The sequence below is a fragment of the Crassostrea angulata genome, chromosome 6, assembly GCF_025612915.1.
Source record: "Crassostrea angulata isolate pt1a10 chromosome 6, ASM2561291v2, whole genome shotgun sequence".
Lineage (NCBI taxonomy): Eukaryota > Metazoa > Mollusca > Bivalvia > Ostreida > Ostreidae > Magallana > Magallana angulata.
Genome location: NC_069116.1, coordinates 738630 through 763354, shown reverse-complemented (window position 1 = coordinate 763354; position 24725 = coordinate 738630). Strand labels below are relative to the sequence as shown.

Below are 24725 nucleotides of genomic sequence, written 5' to 3'. Positions count from 1 at the left end.
CACTGAATTTCATTTGCAACCAAATTCCCTCAACCAGATTAAAGACAAATAAAGACCATATAAGCTGACAAAATATTATATGAATTGATGCGTTTCTTGGGCAGTTATGCCAGTTTTAGTGCAAATAGGTCAAATTTGGTAAAATTTCAGTATTTTCATGAAGTTAAGGCCCACATATCTTTGTGTATCGTGTATAGAAATTTAAATTCCTTATTATTTAGAATAACTATGGGTTTTCACAATGTGAAGAAATGAGTTTCATTCAATTGCAGTGTGTAATATTTCCAGTAAACTAAAAAGAATTGTATGCTGTCTACTTTTTCAAAAGTTCTATAAATAGAACAAGGGGAAAACCCAGGTGCCACCCGTTTCCATAGTTACTGATGTAATGTAATAAAAATCCTTCTCATTATAATCAAGTTAGGCTATCATGAGTATCTGTGCCAAGTCTCATGAAATTTCGATATACTTCCATTGATAGCCATTTGCATGGTTCTATCGTAGACTGCCTCTTAATAAATATTGACAATTTTTTTTACTTTTTTAATCTTTAGTTTTTAAGATCTGTGTACAAACATAGAATTGTGAGCAAATCTCTGTATCTTGCTTATAATTCGAAGCTTAACACTCAAATATGGTTAGTAAATAGAAATTGTACACAATTAAAACACAAGACACATGCACTATAACAAATAAAGAACACAATTTATTTTTTCGAAATGAATCATATATATACATGTATATACCTACATATTTCCGTAAGCGATATCAAACTCTATTTAAACTGAATAAACTCGAGAAAAAGCCGAGCATCTCAACAAAACCTATTGCATTAATCTACCATTACGCAAAATATAATGCCGAATTACCGATAGAATGAATTGTATTTCAGTACTTTTTTGATACATCAGATTTTGCTTAATTTGCGCAGGTAAACAGTTAACTGTTTGATTTACCGAAGTCTCTGTTTGATTTGATACGTAAAAATCACGAAATACAGACGATAGTTCCCAGGTTACAAAGCATAAATAATGAAAACGAAACGAAAATCAGAACAAGCTAACACCAACGTCATGTGTGAAAACTTTCAACGCGTTGAAATATTTAGCCTCAATTACTACACAAAATCGGCACCAATATATTTTGCATGTTTCAAAAATTTCCCATCATTCGCGAACTGTTGCACAACAAGCAAATTCATCATAGTCAGATCGACCCTTTTTCGTATAATGTCATGGCTGCTTTAAACAAAGAACCTCGTTTTAGATGTATGGAATACGAGACTTGGTAAAATGGGTACGCAAACCCGGGCCGTGGCAAAATAAAAGCCGGGGCAGATCGGCAATCGTCAATTCCAAATACGCATTATTTTGCAGCAATATTTACAGCAAATACAAATATACTGGTCCATCATATATGAAATTTTAATGAGATTGGCAGATTAATAACTGCCAATCTTTTGTTTTGCCCAGGCCAAGTCTTGTCTACCCATTTTACCGGATGCCGAATCCGAAGCTATTAAACTGATTGAAACACGCCTTTCCTTTATCATTATTTTCGTAATAACTCAGATTTGAAACAGAATTAGACCTTAATTTTTGCAATTTATATTTTCCTTCCCATAAGGATAATTTATGCTAAACTACGTTGAATTGGAATCAGTAGTTCTTGAGAAGAAGATTTTTTAAAATGCACCCCCCTTTTTCTACAGTTTCAAGGTTTTCTCAGCTTTGAATACAGATCGGACTTTTATTTCTGCAATTTATATTCGCCCTCCCATAAGGATGCTTTGTGCCAAATTTGGTTGAAATTGGATAAGCGGTTTTAGAGAAGAAGTTCAAAATGTAAAAAGTTTACAGACGGACAGACAGACGGACAGACGGACGGACAGACGGACGGACGGACGGACGACGGACAAAAAGTGATCAGAATAGCTCACTTGAGCTTTCAGCTCAGGTGAGCTAATAAAAAAAGATGAATTGGATCAAACTGATACAATAACTTGTTACTAACTTAATAAAACCAATCAATTAGAAATGTGATTTCAACATTCATAAACAAGAAACTTAAAACAAGATCTACAATCAAATATTTCCAATGCTAGTTTTTAAGAAATTCATTCTAGTACCGTGTGGAGCTATATACATAATATCACAGTCCACAGGGCATTGATTAATAAAGCTTATTTACAGCTAAATCCTGGCTCAAATTCTACCTCAGTTTCTATACCAAAAGCTCAATTTACTTTTTATCAGCTCTTGTCTGATTAATATCTTTGCAGCACCTAGCATGATTTACTTTTTTAAGTATCTAGTTGAGGCATTCTTTTTGAGAACTTGCTATTTTAGAAGAAATTACACTAAATTCTGATGTTGATGATTTTTACAATGAGTATGAAAACTTGATTTAAAAACTTTCATTTTCATAAGATTCATATAAAAAATGAAAAATTAAAGTAGTGCTTTAAAAACTATATGGGAGGTAATACCCACGGACTGGATGGATCTTGCAGACCATAGTGTACACAAGTATGATTGACAAGCATCTAAATACTCCTTGGTATGAAATTATCTTACAAGGCACAAATATACAATAAAATGAAATGATTCAAGTTTTTGGCACATCTTTACACCGATCACAGAAATTGACATTGTCCATAAGGTTCTTAAGTCAGAAAAAAAATCACTATATAATCTAAAATCCAGTTGTCTGATTAGAAACACTCTGAGGTATGTTCCAAACAAACAAATGGATCAGACTTTGACCTTGACCTTGGATTTCACCTGACCTTCAGAGGTCACTCTCTCTTTGCCTCTTGACCTTCTGACTCTCCCTGGAGGTTCTCTGCCCCTGGGTTGTAGTAGGCGGGGCTGGATTCCTGGACAAATTCTTCCCCGGGGTTGGGGAGAGTGGGACTAGGGATGAAGTCCTCATCTAGATCTTCAAGGTCAGCATTGGGGCGACTTCGGCGCCGGAGTTCCGTCATGGTGTGGATGGTCTGGTCCCGGCTATCCTGCTCCTCCTCCAGCCAGCTCTGTTCATACAGGGACATTCTAGTGATAATCTTATTTAGAGTAATTCATGAATATGCTAAAAATTGATTCTGTTTATAATTATCATTTAAGGCCACATCTTTGCTAGACAAGCAAGAAAATCCATGGTGTCTCTATTCACTCTATATAATTTGCTATCGTAGATGTTAAGGCCATTGAACAGCTGAGTGATGTCACATGGTTATATTACTTATATATTTCATTATACAGCATAATTTTAACTTTTTGGTGACACTTGCATGTACAATAGGAAGGAAATGATAAACATATATGTACATAACTGTACTGTGACACAAAATCTGTCAAAATACGTAAACTCCTGACCTTGACCTCGTCCCCGTACATACGGAGGCTGAAATCCATCTTATTGCGGTACCTCTCGCCTCGGTACAAGTAAGGGGTCTGAAATAAGGACACACACAATCTATAATAGAGCTCACTGAAAACATGTATTTATCAAACATTTCTACTGTAAAAGTAATCCATCTTCATGCAAGATTCTAAGTCTGCAAGTACTTGTGTACCATACAGAGGGCACTCGATGACTCAATGTTTTATTGTTTGAAATATGTACCGAGCTCCTTTCACGACCATTACCAGAATATAAATAATTACAATGTTGTAAATGTTGTAAGTATTAATTCACGTAATAGTGTACAAAGTCATTTCTCACTTCTCTATTTCTGAATTGATTAGTCTAACATTAAGTAACTATAAAAAGACAACAAGCGATGAAAACAATCACAAATACACTTAACTTGTTTACCTATATTTAAGATACATCTTAATTACCTGTTAACGAGTTCATTAGATTACTGGTACTTTTTACCTGTAGATCAGTGGAGTCCTTCTGGAGAGTAATCAATCCACCAGTCCATTTATAGTCATCGTTCTCACACATAATCTTCTCCTCGTCACTCAGGTAAACGTGTGCTGTCTGTTTAGCATGGTCTGAGACACAAATTCACAATTTCAGTGTTATCATATTTATTGTTATTATTTATTTTTTATTATTATTGGCTGACCAAAAAAGCTTTCCAAGAAGGTAAGGAAAATTAAGGCAAAAACCTCGGTTTTAAAATATTTGGAATCATGAAAGATTTTTAAAATCATAAATTTTTGCCAAAAAAGTTGATAAGGAAAATTAGGCAAATGCCTACTAGGTTCTTAAATATCTGGAATCACTTATTTTGAACCATGAACGATTTTAAAATCATAAAGTTTTGCCAGACTATCTGACTGACATAAGCCAAGGACTGAACTTTGTTATCCTACATGATTGTGATGTAACAAAACACAACAGACAACTCTAAGTGTTGTCATTTTGTGATAAGAAGGTTGTCAATATAGGGCAAAATAGATTGATTAATTCACCATCAATGTCGTCCAGTTTGAGTTTCCTTCTGTACTGAATACGGAATAAAAACAGCTCCAGGATGAAGGCAACAACAATCGTCATGACAACCTACAAAAGATAAAGAGCTAGCTGGGATAACAATAACATTGTTATATTATAAACTTAAAATAATTTAAACTGACAGGTGCTGCTCATATTTATCCAGGTGAATTGAGGAAAAGATATACTGTATATTCCTAATTAACCACGAGGAATTAAGATCCGAGTAAAATTGCGAGAGGCACCCTTTGCGGATTTTTAAATCTTGCTATTATTTTCTAAGAGTTAAAAACTATAAGAAATAAGGATAGAAATTCCGGGATTGCAATTTTATATTCTCGCGATTTGATCTGAAACTGCCGGATTGCGGAATTAAGTACTCACGTAATAAAAGGAATTTACAGTAGGATTGCTACATGTAATATTAACAAGGATAATCTTCTTGTCCAAATGGTGATAGTAATAAAGTCTTGTCAACATCACACAATACAGGATGTCTTATAAGAACATAGTAATAGGTACATGACTTATTTGTATCTAGTCCTAGTCCTAGTCTCTTACCATCATCACAATGTAAAACGTCATAAAGAAGACCCGCGATACTTCTCCTATATGATGTGCAAAGCCATCCTATAAATACAAGGAAAAAAGAACATCATGTTATATTGTCGACATGCATGTCACACTCATTTTTAATTTGCAAAAATAAAAAATATTTACATATGAATTGAAATTTCAAAATATAACTTACTAATAAAACAAAATTTTTTAACAAATGTGCTTCATTTTTGCAAAATTTGTAATATACAAAAATACAGCACATACAGTATAAACATGTCTATGTTTCCATGTACACAGTAAGTAACAAAATTCCAACATTCTAAACACTGAATAAAAAAGATGTGATTTTTTTCAGGTAAAGATCATTTGAAACATCCTGTAAATTTTAATGATACTCTTATATAGAAAACTATGAAGTGATGTATATTGATAATGAAGTGACTACGTACCATGATAATGAAGTGACCACATATCATGATATAATGAAGTGACTACACACCATCGTATAATGAAGTGACTACATACCATCATATAATGAAGTGACTACACACCATCATATAATGAAGTGACTACATACCATCATATAATGAGGTGACTACACACCATCATATAATGAAGTGACTACACACCATCATATAATGAGGTGACTACGTACCACGTTAATGAAGTGACTACATACCATGATAATGAAGCGACTATTTACCATGATGTAATGAAGCGACTACATACCATGATAATGAAGTGACTACATACCTGTATAATGAAGTGATTACATAACATGATATAATGAAGTGACTATGTACCATGATAATGAAGGAACTATATACCATACTGTAATGAATTGACTACATACCATGATAATGAACCAGTTGTTAACCACGGTCAGCTCAAAAAGCGTCACTGTCAAAATAAGCACAATCATGAACATGTGTTCAATACAAACCTGTCAATAAAATTATTTCACTCAAATAAAAGTTTCTAAAAGGTCCTAAAATTTGTAAATGTCCCTCATAGTGGGCATCTTAGAAAAGACATGGTCATGTATAAATTTCATATAAATCAAAATTTATATAATTCCATTTTTACTTATTAAGTTTCACTGATTTACATGTATTGCTAATGGATAGCCAAAATTTCAACGTCAGTTGTTGAGGTTGATTAATCTAAGGACTGGTCTCTGAATACAGGGACTTTTATACTACCAACCCCAGAGACCATGAAACCTACCCCCGGAGATCATGATGTTGCTGAAGTCGTTCAGATAGTAGTAGCCTTGAGTTCTGCTGTCATTGGTGAAGCGGTAGAAGTCCTCTACACTTGTGTTTCTGCAAAACAAAATCAAAACAAAACAAAACAATGTATGGCATCTATGTGAAACCCTATTTACAATAAATAGATGTTTTTTATACTTGTTCATAAATTCAATTTACAATTATGAACAATCACTATGAAGGGGATTTTTGTCCGAGAAATTCTTCGAACTGAAAATTTGCTTGCTACTTATTGCTAAAGTATGGGTGACTTACTTGCAGCAGTTCCTGAGATCTACATAAAGGAAGCACTCCATGCCGACAATGGCAAAAAAATAGTACACCAACATTATGACCACCACCAGGCTGAAACCAAAGGTCAAGGTCAAGTTAAACTAACACACAAACAACTATACAATCCCATTTAATTAATGTTATCTTCAGATTTTTAGAAATCTTTTTAAGAAACTGTTAGTAGATTTATCAGGTACATTTTTATGTTTGTGTGGTTTTTACACTGATTTACATGGATATTGGTAACCAAAAGCAACAGTGAGCTGTGAACAGTCGGTAACCTTACCTGATGAGTCTGGAGAAGAGAACGAACAATGTCCCCAACACGTCCCGGTAACTCCGCTTGACCTTGAACAGTCTGTGCATACAATTGACAGAGAATTGGAAACCAGTGAGATTTAGTTACAGGAATGAATTAATCAAAATTTCAAAAATTTGATGTCAGATCAATACATGTACTTGTCGAAAAATCTAAATGACACATAATATTTATTCATGAAAACATGTAACAAAGTTGATGCTATTTATCCAATTGACAATAAACATTTCTAATTGATAAATCCCTAATATCTTGATGCATACATGTGAGAGTGATATCAGTATATATTAGTGTATTTTGATCCTCGAAGTTAAGAGATATCTGCAGTTGATATATCTTGATATTCATAATCTTTAAAATGAAGACAGCAATTACACAATTTTGTGTTGGTAAAGAAGTAATTTATCTGCGTTAATTACCGCAGTAGTCTGAATGGGCGGAGTACAGTGATGTAGAAGAATGAGTCGTTGAAATACTCGCCCAGTAATCCTACCACGCTGGTCACCGTCACCAGGAAGTCAAACCTACAACAGACGGACAACGTTACTATTAATAACACCATCAGTACTCGCCCAGTAATCCTACCATGCTGGTCACCGTCACCAGGAAGTCAAACCTACAACAGACAGACAACGTTACTATTAATAACACCATCAGTACTCGCCCAGTAATCCTACCACGCTGGTCACTGTCACCAGGAAGTCAAACCTACAACAGACCGACAACGTTACTATTAATAACACCATCAGTACTCGCCTAGTTATCCTACCACTGTCACCAGGAAGTCAAACCTACAACAGACAGACAACGTTACTATTAATAACACCATCAGTACTCGCCCAGTAATCCTACCACTGTCACCAGGAAGTCAAACCTACAACAGAACGGACAATGTTACTATTAATAAAACCATCAGTACTCGCCCAGTAATCCTACCACTGTCACCAGGAAGTCAAACCTACAACAGACAGACAACGTTACTATTAATAACACCATCAGTACTCGCCCAGTAATCCTACCACTGTCACCAGGAAGTCAAACCTACAACAGAACGGAAAATGTTACTATTAATAACACCATCAGTACTTGCCCAGTAATCCTACCACTGTCACCAGGAAGTCAAACCTACAACAGACAGACAACGTTACTATTAATAACACCATCAGTACTCGCCCAGTAATCCTACCACGCTGGTCACTGTCACCAGGAAGTCAAACCTACAACAGACAGACAACGTTACTATTAATAACACCATCAGTACTCGCCCAGTAATCCTACCACGCTGGTCACTGTCACCAGGAAGTCAAACCTACAACAGACCGACAATGTTACTATTAATAACACCATTACCATCAACAATGGACGTCCAAACAGATGTATAGCAGTAGAATCCTACTTCAATGTGAGGAATTAATATATGTGTCAGATCAAGTGAAGCCATAATTATTGCAGATTTCAAGAAATTTCCTGACAGTGAAAGCTATGTGAAATTATTATAATATTTTGTGTTTGCAATTCTATATTCTTATTATTCATGTAGTAGATTGACCCTGAATTAAGTGCTCACAGAAGCTACTGCTGTAACACATTTAAACCTTTTATCAGAATTTCTCAAAACGATACTCACAAATCCCAACCGGTTGTAAAATATTCTACTGGACCCTTGCCAAGAATTTTAATGGAAGCTTCTAAAGTGTATACTGAAAGAATCGTGGATAAGATATGTTAGATACATCAAAAAAACAAATTACATTCATGTTTTATTAAATATGACATTTATATTTTCTTTGTAAATAATCTATATGAAAATATCATAGGAAAAACAAAGAGACTTACTGCATATAAAAATAATGGAAGCCCAGGTAATTGTAAAGTTGTAGTGCTTAACATCAATATTCTCCCCTTAAAAACAAAAACAGATCATTTTTACTGCACTGCACTGTCCAATGTAACAACTTGATCACCCAAGTCTTTCCTACCTATTCTTACACTACCTACTCTGTCATTAGAGCGTTTACTTACCATCGCTTAACTTTCAGATCTTTCTTATTTTATACAGTGAGCTCGCTATTGTTAAAAAATCTTCTCTCACAGCCTTCTGCTAACTTTTTCTTACCCTGACCTCTACTCTTCATGACCTTTTCTTTCCTTGACCTCTACTCTAAATAAACTTTCCTTTCCTTGACCTCTGCTCTCCATGACACATCTTTCCATGACCTCTACTTGACATTACCATTTCTGTCCTTGACTTCTATTTTCCTTGACCATTACATTCCTCAATGTATATTAACTTCCTCTAACCTTCACTTACGCGAAAGAGAAATAGTCTCCTCCAAGATCCAAGCGAAATTGACTGCAATTACCAAGTCTGAAAAAATCAGTGAGTACCTGTACATGTAGTTGTCATATGGTCTGTATCTAACATCCTCAATTTATCCCGTGTACAAAAAATAATAAAAACTTTATCTCCATATGAACAATTTTGTTGACAGTTAAGAAGCATACACTGGCAACAGACATACATGTATCTATGATTGGTTTTAGATGATCAGTATTGTTTTTATAATTTTTTTAAGGGTTTTGTTAAATTTAAAATTATGTAATTCATATATACAGGTTATAAGGTGCAAAACATAAACTCTATCAATAAGTGTCCAGGAAGCATTCCTGGATCTATGCTGGTCTCAAGAAGACCAAGGCATTAGGCATTTTTTCCAACAGAACTTCAGTCCTGGTTATGCTTCAGAATCATTTTATCTCTCATTAGACTTTTAGTCCAAGTTTATATAAATAACAATCTTATCAAACAATACTTACAGATGAATCCTTCAAAACCTCGCCAGTTGACAAATTCATTCAGTTCTACAGATGAAAAATAATGTCCATAAGTTAAAAAGATTTTAATCAATGTCCATCAGGTAAGAGTACATGTCATTAAAACACTAAAGCCATATTTGGCCAAAACTTTTCAATTGAATTTTAAAAGAGAATTTATCTCATTTTTCAATTTCATAAACTGAAAAATTGAAAAATGAGTTATTCATCTTTGCAAAACAGAAATAAAATTTATCTGCATGTGGCAGCATTTGGCCTAATGTGACAAAGCCTGAAAAACTAACAATTCATTTTATTGATCTATCTATAATTTGTATTGATCTGAACTGCTTTATCACTTTCCATTGTTCTTATAGAAACTTTCAAACGTTGATCCCATTTCATATATCAAAAGTTTGCATAATATACAGTATATATTACTGAAAATGCCCCTCACCCCTTCTCTCTATAATGAACCATATACATCAAAGAATACTAATAAGAGAGCCTAAAATTGACTATAAAGTTAACAAGGACAAGTTTAAGTGATGAATGCTCAACGTTTACTACAAAAAGAGCTACTGTATGCAGGGAAATATATTGATAGGGTCATTGGCCACGAATCTATGTATCCTTGGAACTGTGATTTTCCCTTTATCCACGAAAATTGATACCTTTAAATATTAAAGAAACCACAGTAGGTGTTATGTCATCACTTACTGGTACTCTATAACCATAAAACTATTTCAATGACAAACTAGCATATCACTGACATACCCTTTATTTTGTTAATAATTTTCTAATCACCCAGGGCATTTCATGAGGTTAAATATACTTTAACAATTACTGTCAACTAACTTAAGAAAACACTTACTTTTGAAAATGAAGTTGAATGGATATCTGAAATTTGATGACCAAATCTTGAACTCCTCCTGTTTTGGCTAAAATATGATTACATATAAATAGCATCAAGATTTCATTGAGTTTATTTCAGTGCATAGAAATAACACACATATTGTTTGATTAGAAGATATCTGAATGACAGTCAAATCAATTCATTAATGCCAATATTGCATGACAGAATTACTCCTGGGAGCCTCAATACCCTAAGCTCTACATAAATTCCTGTAAGTATATAAAACCGATAAACTGTTGGATCCTGACGGTGTTAGAGATTGGAGACTGACCTGCCACTGAAGGTCAAGGACACTGTACACACCGTAGAACTCCTCCATACTGAGACGACCCGACCGCGACTTGTTCAGCGTCTTAAAGACCAGGTAGGCATCTAACCTCTCTATACATAAAACAAACACCACTTTATCATTATGCTATTAGAAAAAAGTAACTGGAAAATAAAATTGTACATTCACAATTTCATTCATTGTACATTCATCGATTGTATTCATAATTTTATAGATACTAAGGAGTCTGGGCCAGTGAGACTTACTTTTTTTGGGTCGGAGGTACCGCAGCATTCCGATAAAGTTCCTGATATTGACTGTGTTAGAATCCTACAAGATAAAAGCATTCAGTCAGCTTGGTCCTTCAGACACTTGTGTAGAAAAATATTCATATGAGACTAATAATTTTTATGTTCAAGATATTACTGAAATATGAATGAAATATTGTTGTTTCCTATATAAACCCTAGGAATAGTATCCACTATAATGAAAGAAATTTAGCGTTCACAATTTTATGTTCTCACGATTTGATACAACACAGCTGAATAGCAGAACTAAGTACTTTGGTAAAATAAGGAATCTACAGTTAATATTAATGACTGTTTTGTATAAAGACTTCTAAGGATATGTTAGCTGTATGTATATATTTTGTAACAAAATTATGCAGGCATTCTAAAGGTGCATACCTGTTTTGTAACCAGGAGCTTGAAGGCATGTTGGCAGCCAGTCCTCTTGTGAAAATATAACGTCTTTAATTTTCTCTTCTCCAGATTTGAAAACGTATCGTACACAACAGCAAGTAGCTACAACAAGGACAATGAATTACTGTGGAGCTTCCTCTTAGGAAAATCATTAACATTTTAATTGTTTAAACTGTACAAAATGGTTTAGCTTTGTCAAATTATGACTTGCATTAAAGCTGCAATCTGCTTGACATTACTTTTTCAGACTTGTAGAATTTAATGTCATTTATTTTGGACATTAAATTGTCCTTTTTTTTTACATAATGATAGAAAATTAAACATTAAAAAATTTCTATAAAATACTTAATGAGGCCGGGTCTAATTTGTTCTGACCTTAATTTTTGATTGATCTTTTTTTACATGAAAAACTAATGATATAATTATAATTTTAAGATAAGAAAAAAAATAAGACATTTACCACACCGTTTGTTTAAGGGGTCATCTCAAAGTTTGTTAATTTTTAACATAGGGATTTTGCTTGAAATGTATCAATTTTGCACATTTTTTACATTTTTTTTTAAACTTTTGCCCTAAGGATTTCTTTTTCTGTTCTATAATTACAGTTATTGCTAAAACGCATCAAATGGTCAAATAAAAAAAACCTTTCACCTCCTGGTTTTTTCCAGGGGTCTTATCAAAGTTGTTTTTTGTATGCCCAATTTCCCAGATTTGTCAGATTATGGCTATATATTTTATTTGACAAAGGCAGAAATAGTGATCTTTATAGTATTATTAAAACATTCAGACATATTAAAGTAAAAAATAAATATATAACATCACATAAAAAGGGTCATTAATATAAAATATATGGTTACTGTCTTGAAATATATGAATTAAGCTATATTTAGGCGGGTTAAGAAAACGTGACAGAGGGCTAGGCTTGCTGAACCCTCTTCACGTTTTCGACCAGAGCCCAAATATAGCTTATACATCAAGACATTAATGTTAATTTCACAATATAATATCAATTTTACCCATCAAATAAGCTATTTTCAACACATTTTGCTGAATATCTGCAGTTGAAACTATCAGGCCATGGCGTCAACAAAGCAAATAGATGACGCCACAATACAAATGAAACGCTGTGCGAAAGCGTGCATACTCGTTCTGTACTCGGCCTCATAAATATAGAAAAAGGAATACTTCAATTTAAGAGTGGGGTAAAATTGTGATAACAGACTGAGGCATCATAATAATGGTGAGCAACTGTACAGATGGTGGGGGAAAATGGAGATGGTCCATTAGATGTTAGATAAATGCTCTGCATAATTCTAATTGCATTAAAAGCATCAAAATATTTTTAAGGAAAGTGTAAGCATATTTGTAAATAGATATTCGGTGACATAACTTCCTCTCAGGAAATAGACTCACCAGATTCATAAGGAAATACAGAACTAAGGCCAGATACACAATGAAAAAGGCAGCGTTGAACCGCGAGCTGGCGTAGGCTGGCATCATCACGTCCGGGAAACTGAAGGTCAAGGACAGTCAAGGTTAAAGCACTGGTTATAGCATTGATTTTGAAAAAAAAAATGGACTCTAAAATTAATGAGCTAATTAATGCAAAAGCTTGAGATGTTTTGTTTTAGAAGGGGGGGGGGGGGGTCAGGACTCTCAAACAGAAATCACACAATCTTCTTACTTTAGTACACATTATGGTTTTTTTTTTAACAAAATCAATTGTTACTGGAAGAGAATTAAAAAAAATCATTGTCAGAATGATTTTAAGTCTTTGAATTCTCCAATTTACATTCAAAAGTAACTTAATGATTTCATATCACATTTATTAACAGCATTTATTATAGTTTTCTGAACATGTACAGCAACACAAGTTGTAATTGCACACTGGTAGTCAATGTCATAGAAATAATAAAATTTAAAATGATTGCAAATGCATAAATTACAATGGTAAAATAAGGTATCTAACAGTATTTTTAATATATATTTGCATTTCACGTGAAAAAAAGGTCGTTTATGCAAAATCTCCCCCTTAGCCAAGTTGGTAAGGGGGAGATTCTCCCACATAGCAGCTTTGAAAGGTTAACAGGTATGATTATATAGTGAAAAACACTTAAAAACAAAGTGGTAGAAATGGGTGATTTCGCTTCATTTTAAGAGTACTTTGTAATATGTGTCAAGTTTACAACATGTTAATAAGTCACTGGGAATGAAAATCACTTCACTGTAGGTGTCAATTCATTATAAGCGTGTTCACTATAACTGTGTTTCACTGTATATCTAAATATTTACCGTAAATAAAATATCCTCTTTTATGAAAATTTGTGTTCATGCAATTATGCCCAATATGTTTGCATGTGTCTAACAGCTTCGACATGTTTGTGAATTAGTACAGGGAGTCAACAACAGCATTGGGTGGCCTCGTTAGTAGTATATGCAGGGGTACAATGTATGAGGGTGCTTACTTTGCAGTGGTCAATAAAACAAAGAGGCTGACAAAGCTGTCCTGTAGAGTGCTGAAATACTGCAAAAGAAAGTCAGAGTCAGTCCCTACAGGTCCAGAGAAGGGGCCCCAAAAGCTGCCACCATCACACAGGGCCCCTTAAGCTACCATCATCACACATGGAATAATAGAGCACATAGGAACCCCAATAGCTAGCACATTTTTACACAGATTGTATTGTAAATACAGTTAAACTCCATTATAGTTAAGTCCTAGGGACTAATGGATTTACTTCATTATATCAATAAATTGTTATATCTGTATAACCAATTCGTAATAATAACTATAGCAAAATCACTAATTGAGACTAATTGAGGCTTAAAATGAAAATACATTCTTTTGATACCTTTAATAATCGGATTGTAAATTTAAGAATTTATGTGAAAATAAATTCATTTAAACTATTATGTTCAATGATAGTGCAAACTTTCTAAACTTGAAATTCGTTGTGAAAGTGTTAAAATTCGTCATTATTCACCTCTATGAGACTCAAAATTAGTTTGCTATAACCGTAAATTCTTTATATCTGAATTCATTATAACCATAAAATTTTGCAAAGATTTGTTAAGAATTTTAACAGGGACTCAAAAAAAACTTCATTATAATTTCAAGATTTTGCTTTATCCGTTTTCGTACTTGACGAGTTTTCTGTACAAGCCTCATTGCCTCAATACCTACAACATTTATACATGTACATAGAATTTAACAATACATAGGGCCCCAATAGCTAGTATGTTCTGCCAAATGAATGAATTCATTGTTTAGATAAGCATTATTTCATCATCAAGTTTAGGAGTCAGCAATTTCTGTCAAAGTTTCTTACCGTGTCATTGGGAACTTGCGAGAAGAGATAAAATCCTGGAAATAAAAATACACTACCGTATATACTCGCCTATAAGTATTGTTCGCCTATAAGTCGATTGCCATTTTTCAGGTTCATTTACAAGATTTTGCCATTGACCCTCTTATAAGTCGGGTAATTTTTTCTGGATAATCAGTCTACAGATTGTCGATCAAATAAGCACATTTTATCAAGCATTACTATATTCTAGCTAAAAAATATTGGTGTTTGACCCCTCTGTTGTCATTTGTAGATGCAATGCATTTTAAGTGTTGGTGTTAAGACATCTATCCTGGATTAATAACTTTCGATTTTGGACGCCATTTTTTTTTTTGATACACTAATGAAAACTTGTCAAATCTTTAAAAATATTTTGAATACTATTGAAAATAAAATGATAGTGATTTTGATCCCCTACTGACTGATTAAGATGGTATAGCCCCTTTTAAAAGTGGTGTGTTAGCTTGTGTTGTTTTAGGTGACATGCCACCTACAGCCACCAATATAGCTATTATCACCTCATGCAGGTGTAATTAATCTTGAATAATTATAAAACGATCTTTATTTTTTTAAAACAGACCAGCAATTATTCTGGTGTTTAATTTTTAAGTATTAAACAGAAATTGCTGTTCTGTAATCCAACTAGATCGCTTTTAGACGCCATGTTTTTAAAGAGTTTTCTGTAACCAGAGTTATCTTTCTTGAAGTTTGTAACTTACGATTTTGGACGCCATTATATTTTTTAAACACTCAATACAACTTGATTATAGCTCAAAAACTATTTTAAATGCTACTGGAAATAAAATGACAGTGATTTTATCCCCTACTGACTGATTAGGGTTGGTAATTAGCCTCTTAAACTCAGTGTTGGCTTGTGTAGTTTTGAGTACAGTTATACCTACAGTTATTATCACCTCAGGCGTAAATAATTGCCTGTTTAAATAAAAAATACTTTTTCATATTTTTAAGAAATACAGTTGAAACTTTCAATTTATTTATTAATGTATTTATCTTTTAGTAATTAAAAAATGAACATGTCAAGTATAGGGATCGCAAGTCAAAAGTTGGAAGCAAAATGGCACCTAAAAACGAAGTTTTACTCAGTGGAAAAATTATCTGATTGTATGTCATGCCTATAAGTCGGACCCCTACTTTTCATTCAAATTTCTACTCCCAAAATACCGACTTATAAGCGAGTATATACGGTAAGTTGTGTATACTTTGCTTAATCTGTTAGTTACAAGAGTGAATATGGGACAGGGTTTTTGTCTGTTCCAAAACTACAAGTGTGCATGCAGTCATAAGATTTTTTATGGTAAATCAAATTAAAAAGAAATCTAGAAGTGAAGGGATGAAATATTGTGCTCAAATCTTACCAAGTATGGAGAAAATTAAGATGAAGAACATGAGAAGGAAGATGAGTTCTAGGATTGGAGGCAGGGACATGAGGATCTGACGACTGATTCTGTAATCAAGATTAACAAGATTTATGTGATAATCCAATACACTTATATCAAGTCCAACTCTGATGACTGATTCTGTAATCAAGATTATTGTGAGTGAAAATCCAATACACTTATACACTCCAACAACAGCATTCAATGTCCATAATCCAATCAAGAAAATCCAGTTCAGTGTAACCATTGTTTTGCACAATACTGGTGAATAAATCAATGTAAATTCATTCTACCTTTCAAAAACATTATAAAACTTTACTTAAATTCAGATCTGATTCTATTCTGACTCCCCTGATATCTAAAACAATGTCTGAGTCTGACCTTTTGACCTTCAGACACCAATACATGTATCAAGATTTAAGTCTGACCCCTTAGATATCAATACCAGAGCCTGACTTTTGACCCCTCTGATATAAATAACAATATCTGAGTCTGACATTCTGACCCCTACAATATCAATAAAAATATATGAGTCTGACCTTTGACCCATCTAATATAATAGTGTTATCAATATGTGAGGCTGACCTTTTGACCTCTCTAATACCAATTACAATATCTGAGTCTGACCTTCTGATATCAATAACAATATCTGAGTCTGACCTTCTGACCCCTCCGATATCATTAACAATTTCTGAGTCTGACCTTCTGACCCCTACAATATCAATAACAATATCTGAGTCTGACCTTCTGACCCCTCTGAAGTAGTGCGTGTCAATCAGGAAGAGTGGGCGGAGCGCCCTGGTGACCCGGAAGTGATTAGTCTGTCGAATCAGCACCACGACAGACTCTATGAACATAATGGCCAGTGTGAAAGACTGAAAAAAGATGGAATCCAAACATCATAGGTTCTGCTTTTAATAATTAGCATTTAGAAATATCAATCTTATTTTCTTCTAATAAAATTGTTAGATTAATCAAATTTTACAGGAATTGTACAGATTTTTACAGAAATATCAGGTTGAATTTCACCTTGATGGAAGTCCGCTTGTGTCTGATAAAAGTCTTCCAGCCTAGCCATCTCATCTTGATGGCTAACTGTAGGGCAAGAATTAGCTGGCCCAGAATCTCCAGAGAACCATGGACCTACAACATAGGTTAGACATGTCTGAAAAACTCCCCAAAGAGCCAAAGACCTAGAACATAGGTTAGACATGTCTGAGGAACTCCCCTAAGAGCCAAAGACCTAGAACATAGGTTAGACATGTCTGAGGAACTCCCCAAAGATCCAAGGACCTACAACATAGGTTAGACATGTCTGAAGAACTCCCCAAAGAGCCAAAAACATAGAACATAGGTTAGACATGTCTGAGGAACTCCCCAAAGAACCATGGACCTTCAACATAGGTTAGACATGTCTGAAGAACTCCCCAAATAACCATTGACCTACAACATAGGTAAGACATGTCTGAGGAACTCCCCAAAGAACCATGGACCTACAACATAGGTTAGACATGTCTGAAGAACTCCCCAAAGAACCATGGACCTACAACATAGGTTACACATGTCTGAAGAACTCCCCAAAGAACCATGGACCTACAACATAGGTTAGACATGTCTGAGGAACTCCCCAAAGAGCCAAGGACCTACAACATAGGTTAGACATGTCTGAGGAACTCCCCAAAGAACCATGGACCTACAACATAGGTTAGACATGTCTGAAGAACTCCCCAAAGAGCCAAGGACCTACAACATAGGTTAGACATGTCTGAAGAACTCCCCAAAGAACCATGGACCCACAACATAGGTTAGACATGTCTGAAGAACTCCCCAAAGAACCATGGACCTACAACATAGGTTAGACATGTCTGAAGAACTCCCCAAAGAACCAAGGACCTACAACATAGGTTAGACATGTCTGAGGAACTCCCCAAAGAGCCAAGGACCTAGAACATATTCATCTTGTTGAATCTTTTTCACAACTCCATATGTGCAAAAAAATAAAAAAAGAAATGTGAACCAACAAAATATAAAATTAATTCTATCAGTTAAGGAAATTGTATTTAATGTTAAAAAACTTAAATCAGTTAGGACCTTGTGGAATATTAAAAGTGTTTTCTTTTCCTAAAAAGCTATATGATAGAGATGATATTCAAACTGTAAACTGAGATGGGTACTTAGCATACATGCTGTATGTACTCTAATGCTTGCAAGGCACTGAAGCATATACAGAACAGGTGATATAGTATGAATATCTTTAAGGGATGGTACTCCAACAAGTAACCAACTGGAAGTACCGGGTACAGTGAAAGCTTATCCCAACAGGTATTGTAAGGTATCAATAATTGTATGAAATGTTCACTCCCACAGGAAGTGCAAGATATCAACACCTGTATGGAGTGCTTACTCCCACATGGGTTCTTACCCAGACAGGTAGTATAAGATATCAACACCTGGATGGATGTTTATCTTACAAGTAAGGTAAGTTATGTAATGAATCCTTACCCCTACAGGTAGTGTAAGGAAGGGCACGGCCGGTCGTTCACACGCGGCCAGCAGCAGGAGACCGAGGGCTGCCGCCAGGTCCAGAACCTGGAACCATTGATGATGGGCTATCTGATAGGCGGGAAGGGCGTTACAGTTCCGGGGGTGGGTGTAGAACTTGTCGTTGTTCTCGCCTTCCTGTAGAAATATGGCCGCCTCCTGGTAGTTCAGCTCCCATAACTTCCTGTTATCTCTGCGACTCATTTGGGCAGAGATCGGGATATCGTACCCCATGTTACCCGTGTCATTGACAATTTCATACTCGGACTCCGCTAACAAAAGAAATTCATTGTGAGTATTAACATGTCTGAATAGAATATGAAATCATTAAAGAGTAACTATATGTTTTGATGACATCTTTGTTAACAGCCTAGGTTACAATAACTTACTATTAACATACTAGCCACAAGTGTCTTAGTAAAAAAAAAAAATGGCGAACATGAACTACATGTTTTTATTAAATTCTATGCTGCAGACTCCAAATGGAAAAAAATATCAAAAATAATTTTAAAAATTTGTAATATATAGAACCACTTTAACAAGACTTTGGACTTTCGGAGGAAAGTAATTATCTATTTCTTGTATCAAAAGTTAAATATGATGTTAGTTTCGCTGGTTTCAAGTGAACTATGCATAGATTGCATAGTCTTAGCTCAAATGCCAGAGAAAGCTTTTTGATTTCAAAGAGACATGGCTGAGTAGCAAGCAATGAACTAGACAGGCCATAGTCAAAATGCATTTTGACAACAACTCAAAGTCCATTTAGCTCTTGTTCAAATGCTTCAATCATTGCAGTACAGAGGGTTATGCTTAATCTGATAGTCAATTTGTCAGAGAAAAATTATCAGATTAACCGATTATCATATTAACCAATTTAGCGTTTTTGTGCTCTTTAATTTTGGTACATGTATAGAATAACATACAACTTGTTTCAATACATAATTTATTAACAAAAAGATATAATCTGTTTGTCAACAGTTTGAAATGAAATAATTTACCTTGCATTAGCAATGAAATAGCATCTTAGCCGTTATTTTGTTCGTAAATGCTCAAAAAAAAATGTTTCCCTTCACCACTGTTCATTACGATGGTTTCAATGTGGTGGCCATTTTGACAGGAAGTAATTATAATAAGAGGAAATGGCTATTTGTCTGAACATTCCCTCTTTTCACCTGGACAATTTATTTTAATTCCTTTTCTGGTATATAGAATGCTCTTCAATAATTAATTATGCATGATAACAAATTTTTCTACCCCGATGTAAAATTGAAAGTAATCAGAATTTCCTCGATGTCACATGTTCCCAAGCCAGTCACTTTTGATTCAATAATTACATGTTTGAGTAATTCTTAATGGTGCAAGCCTAGCACGAAATTAGGCAATTGGTAAATAAACAAACAGTAAAATGTGTACACAGGTAAGGTCAATCCTGTGTGCGGTCATCCGGAACAACTATCGATGTTGGTAGCTTTCAATTATTCTTAGGAAGAAGTGAGCCACCCGTGTGCGTTGAAGTGAAACTAATGCCCTGTAAAGAGTAACTGTGTACACAAGAGGGGTGTCAACTAATTAAACAAAGGAATATACAGGAGTTAGAGGGTGGAAAATCACTATTACTCGGTCACAATCATATCAGATTAACCGAGAATGATATTTTTTTCTATCAGATTAACAGGAAAACATATAAAGGGATATATAAGAAATGGTTCGATGTTTTGATATTATATCAGATTAACCGAATTATCAAATTAACCGCGATCAGATTAAGTGGAACCCTCTGTACAGTAAATTCCTAATTAAACGCGAGGAATTTATATCCGCGTAAAATCGCAAGAAGCATGCCTTGCGGATTTTAAAACCTCCCTATTATTTTCTGGGAGTTGGGAACTATAAGAAATATTCATTTGATAAATGTTCTGCGTTCGCGATTTTACATTCTCCGAATTGATACAAAACCGCAGAATTAAGCACTCGCGTAATATAAGGAATTTACAGTACTCAGTAAAGCTGGTAAAATAAGAGTCAGAAAAAAATTACCATTCTCTAAATCTACAACAAATTTAGATCTACTTCTAGATCTGTAGCAGAAATACTTTCTTCACATCAAAATACATTATTCTCTTACATATGTATTCAATTTGAAACTTGAATTATTAATTTTGTGTGTTTTAGACAGCCTTCAAGTTCCTTCTATAAAATATCCTAAAATACAAAGAAATTCAAATAATTAATTTCTTTGTATATAAATCCTTGATTCAGGTAAGAATAGAATTAATGATAAACAATAAGTAATTTGATTACATTGTTCATTTAAGCACTAAAACATTACTTTTGAAAGATGTTACTCAAAGGTGCAATGGTGTGTGCATACAAATTGAGTTATGCGCTCTTGCACACAACATTGTGGATTTAAGACCGAATCTTTTAAGAAATAATGCACAAATTAATTACAATTTTATTACATAATTTTATATTTCATTCTGTTAATCACTAAATACAACCTTTGGTATAATAATAAATCAATAAATTGAATTCATTTAACAGTTAACAAATATTTACACCAATGAAATGTTTTTCAGTGTAGGTACAATTGCAATTTAAAAGGGGGGGGGGGGGGGGGAATGTGAATTCAATGTAAATATCATCTATTGGTAATAACATTAAATAAGATCTTTCATGCTTTGATATATCAATAAATTTAATATCACTAGACAGGTGACTTTAACAAATAGGTCATGTGTGCATTTTGAAACAATGGTTAAAATTTAAAACACAAAATGTGGATTTTAAATATGCAGTGAAAAATGTATTCCTTTTTTAATTGATTTCACCATATACACCTTTATGACACTGTTATTGTAATAATTGGTAGCTTTAAAATTTTATCTCATTCTATAAAAGTGTATGTAAATATAAAATTGATAAATTAAATAATCACACATTGAGTAAACAAATTATTGAATCAGATGTGTTTGAAGCTTTCAATATCATGGTATCCATCATAAATTACTGAATGTTAAGATTCAGATAGAAAAAAAATGACTAAATAAAAATGGTATATTACATGTACAAGTCTATATGTCAAATGTCTATATATATCTTAATACCAAATCAGTGCTAAAACAATGTGTATTTATTTTAAAAACTACTGGTAATGCTGAGATGTTCCCCTAGTTAATTTCCTGATCTGATACTCGAGTAAAAGTATGAGTGGGCTAGCGATTAAATTATAAAATTAATTTTTTTTTGTAGGCAAAATTTTAAGGCAATATACATAAATAAATTTGTGAGGAGGATTACATTTTTCAACTTGATTCTAATTTATAAATTAAAAGGATTTAAAATATGAAAAATAGTGCAGAAATAGAACGGAAAACAGCAAAAATCTACCAAAAATTTCCTGGATGCAGTAATTCTATCATTATATTTATAGTTTGTTAAATACAAGTGCGCAGGTCTGTTGAACAAGATATATTACATTGGTGAGGCTTTATATGAAATTGTTTTCCTACACTGAAGAAGCAGAAATATTTATTGAGTATTTGATTGTGTTACTTTCCTTGGCTTATTTTCAATGAAAATAAATCCTTGATGAAATTTAACCCCGGAATTCAGAAATACAGAATTGATAAATAATAAAAAGTAACAATTTAGAGATTACAATATGACAGAATTAGTTAGTTAAATCCTTTTCCGTGCCATGAAGGCGCCATAGGGTTGGTGCTTATCCCCGGTTTCCGTGGTGCTAAGCATAAGCCAGTACCCAATTTCAGCTGTGTGGTCTGGGGTTTGAACCAGCAACCTTTCAGTTACTGGCCTAATGCCCATAACCACTGAGCCATGTGTTCCATCAACTTACAATATGACGAAATTAAATCCCAACAAAAATTTGTTGTTCAAAGACAAAATCTAAGCTAACTAATATCTATGCTTCTATTGTACACACACAACTTTATTTTGCATCCTTTTCATATTTTTTTCCTGAATATGAGTACAATATGAACACGTATCTCTGATGATTGGTACATTTTTCTGTATATTTGTTTTAAGTTTGATTTGAGCCAATAAACTGAACTTGAACTTTACAATGTGCCTGTACAGTAATTATAATTCAGGAGTATTAGAGAACAGGAGATGACAGTCCTTGGCGGCTGTGCTAATGGGATACAGATCTCACTGATCTAAGAACAATGTGTGAGGTAAATCTAAGGTGATCAAAAATGATGATGTGCTTAGACTCCTTCATAAAAGATTACATGTGTCAGTTGTAGCATAAATCAATATTTGCTAATACAGAGCACACACACTGATCAGTACAGTATATTAACACATGCTGTCCCATCCAAAATATTAATAAATACAATACAACCTGACCATCAAAGTGGTTGTAGAATACGAATGCAGTTTGAAAGTTATGTCAGACAAACCTCAATATTTGGACACTAATTTAACTTTATTAAAAGTAAAAAACTACCAATACATATCTGTTCATTAGTATTTCCTTAACCCTTAGAATTTTAATTGTAAATGTACGGACCAATTTCTACCAAAGCCGTGGAATATGTCACCCGGTTAACAGGTGTGTGTCTGTCAGTCAATATATCAGGACTTGATAGCTCATTAGCACAGTACATAGGGGCCCTGGCCCCTGGGTTCAAGTCAAATTTGAAACTATTCACAACTGTTTACATACATGTAGTGAACAGAGATGATACGTTGTGCGACTGGTATTTAGAGAATTTTTTTTTTTCGAAGACTTATTATTGTAAAGTGTTGATTTCCTGTTCAGTACTAACACGCAGGAAAACTATCTAATACATTGTAAAAAATGTTATAAATATTAATATGGCATATATATGTTTGTTTATTCAGTTTCGATCTGAGTTTCCTTCAAATTTTTATATTAACTTTGTTATTGTATAAGATTTCCTCCCAGTAAAATCAACATGAGAGGAAAACAAAAAATTTTATGACAGACATCATTAACATATATATAATTATATATATATGTAAATGATGTTTGATGTAAAAAATTTTGTTTTCTTCTCATGTTTTCATGATATACATGTATAGCGTACATATCGGGCTGGGCCTATAGGATTTCATTTTAATTAATATCAATTTAGTTAAGTTTCACAGTTTTCAGTGGTGACACTTTCATCGTCATTTTTACACAAAAATTTCAACTTGAAATTTATACACCGTAAACAGTGTAATGTGATCATCAAGGGTAGGACTGAACACATTACTGTATCATGTTTCATCACTTGCATCTCATCCCATCTGTTAGGGCTAAAATACTTCCTTAAATGGACACATGTTCGATAAAAAATGTTTTAAAACCTGCTCTAGTCTAGAGAATGTGAACTCTTCTCCTCTGATACTATGGCATCAGACTGAACAAGAGTAATTGTTTAAAAGCTCTAAAAGTAAACAAGTGAAAGTGAAAGTTTATCTGTTTATCGGGTAACCTTGTAAAGTTCTTGCTACTTATTCAAAACAATGATCGAGAAGACAGAGTATGTAAAAAAAAAGTATACATTAACATTTGCCTCGTTAATTTGTGAGCAATACTTACATATACTTGAAGTCCGCTGGTTTTCACGGATTGGGCGAAGGGGACGGTCTACATTACCCGCCATACTTGTTTATCCATTCGGAAATTCTCCAGTCGTGGGTTCCGAAGGGAAAGTAGTCCTATTGGTATATTCATGCGCTACTTGATAAATAACTTTGTTGAATTATGTGAACATCTGTTTATATTGTTCCAAATTTGAAATTAACTCTCTCAACATGATATTTTGATATATAATTTAAAAGAATACTTATAATCATGAATTGAAACATAAGAATATATATAAGATACATGGA

At 33.8% G+C, this 24725-nt stretch overlaps 1 protein-coding gene and 1 long non-coding RNA gene across 2 annotated transcripts; both read right to left on the bottom strand.

Moving 5' to 3' along the window:
* Positions 1-1968: 1968 nt before the first annotated feature.
* LOC128189268 (two pore channel protein 1-like) lies at positions 1969-24568 on the bottom strand. The gene is made up of 26 exons (XM_052860821.1): positions 24433-24568; positions 18816-19126; positions 17343-17456; positions 17058-17188; positions 16293-16381; positions 14899-14933; positions 14038-14096; positions 12986-13085; positions 11558-11674; positions 11138-11201; positions 10875-10984; positions 10562-10628; positions 9691-9735; positions 9185-9241; positions 8710-8775; positions 8501-8573; positions 7293-7397; positions 6841-6912; positions 6537-6626; positions 6238-6335; positions 5864-5910; positions 5011-5079; positions 4428-4518; positions 3883-4004; positions 3378-3455; positions 1969-3034 (listed from the first exon to the last, which is right to left on the bottom strand). Exons 1-26 carry the CDS (start codon positions 24494-24496, stop codon positions 2798-2800), a joined length of 2511 nt encoding a protein of 836 aa, XP_052716781.1. The 5' UTR covers positions 24497-24568; the 3' UTR covers positions 1969-2797.
* Positions 8991-9177, bottom strand: LOC128189269 (uncharacterized). Its single transcript, XR_008244222.1, has 2 exons — positions 9091-9177; positions 8991-9059 (listed from the first exon to the last, which is right to left on the bottom strand). It is a non-coding gene; the product is annotated as an uncharacterized LOC128189269 (long non-coding RNA).
* Positions 24569-24725: the final 157 nt, after the last annotated feature.

What these genes read in the sequence shown, in the direction of transcription:
- LOC128189268 (XM_052860821.1), bottom strand. Translation starts at nt 24,496, where the DNA reads ATGGCGGGTAATGTAGACCGTCCCCTTCGCCCAATCCGTGAAAACCAG. An exon ending in GTACCTCCGACCCAAAAAAA is followed by an intron (nt 10,985 to 11,137) that starts GTAAGTCTCACT and finishes TTTTATGTATAG; the next exon opens with AGAGGTTAGATGCCTACCTG. An exon ending in CTCTTCTCCAGACTCATCAG is followed by an intron (nt 6,627 to 6,840) that starts GTAAGGTTACCG and finishes CTTTGGTTTCAG; the next exon opens with CCTGGTGGTGGTCATAATGT.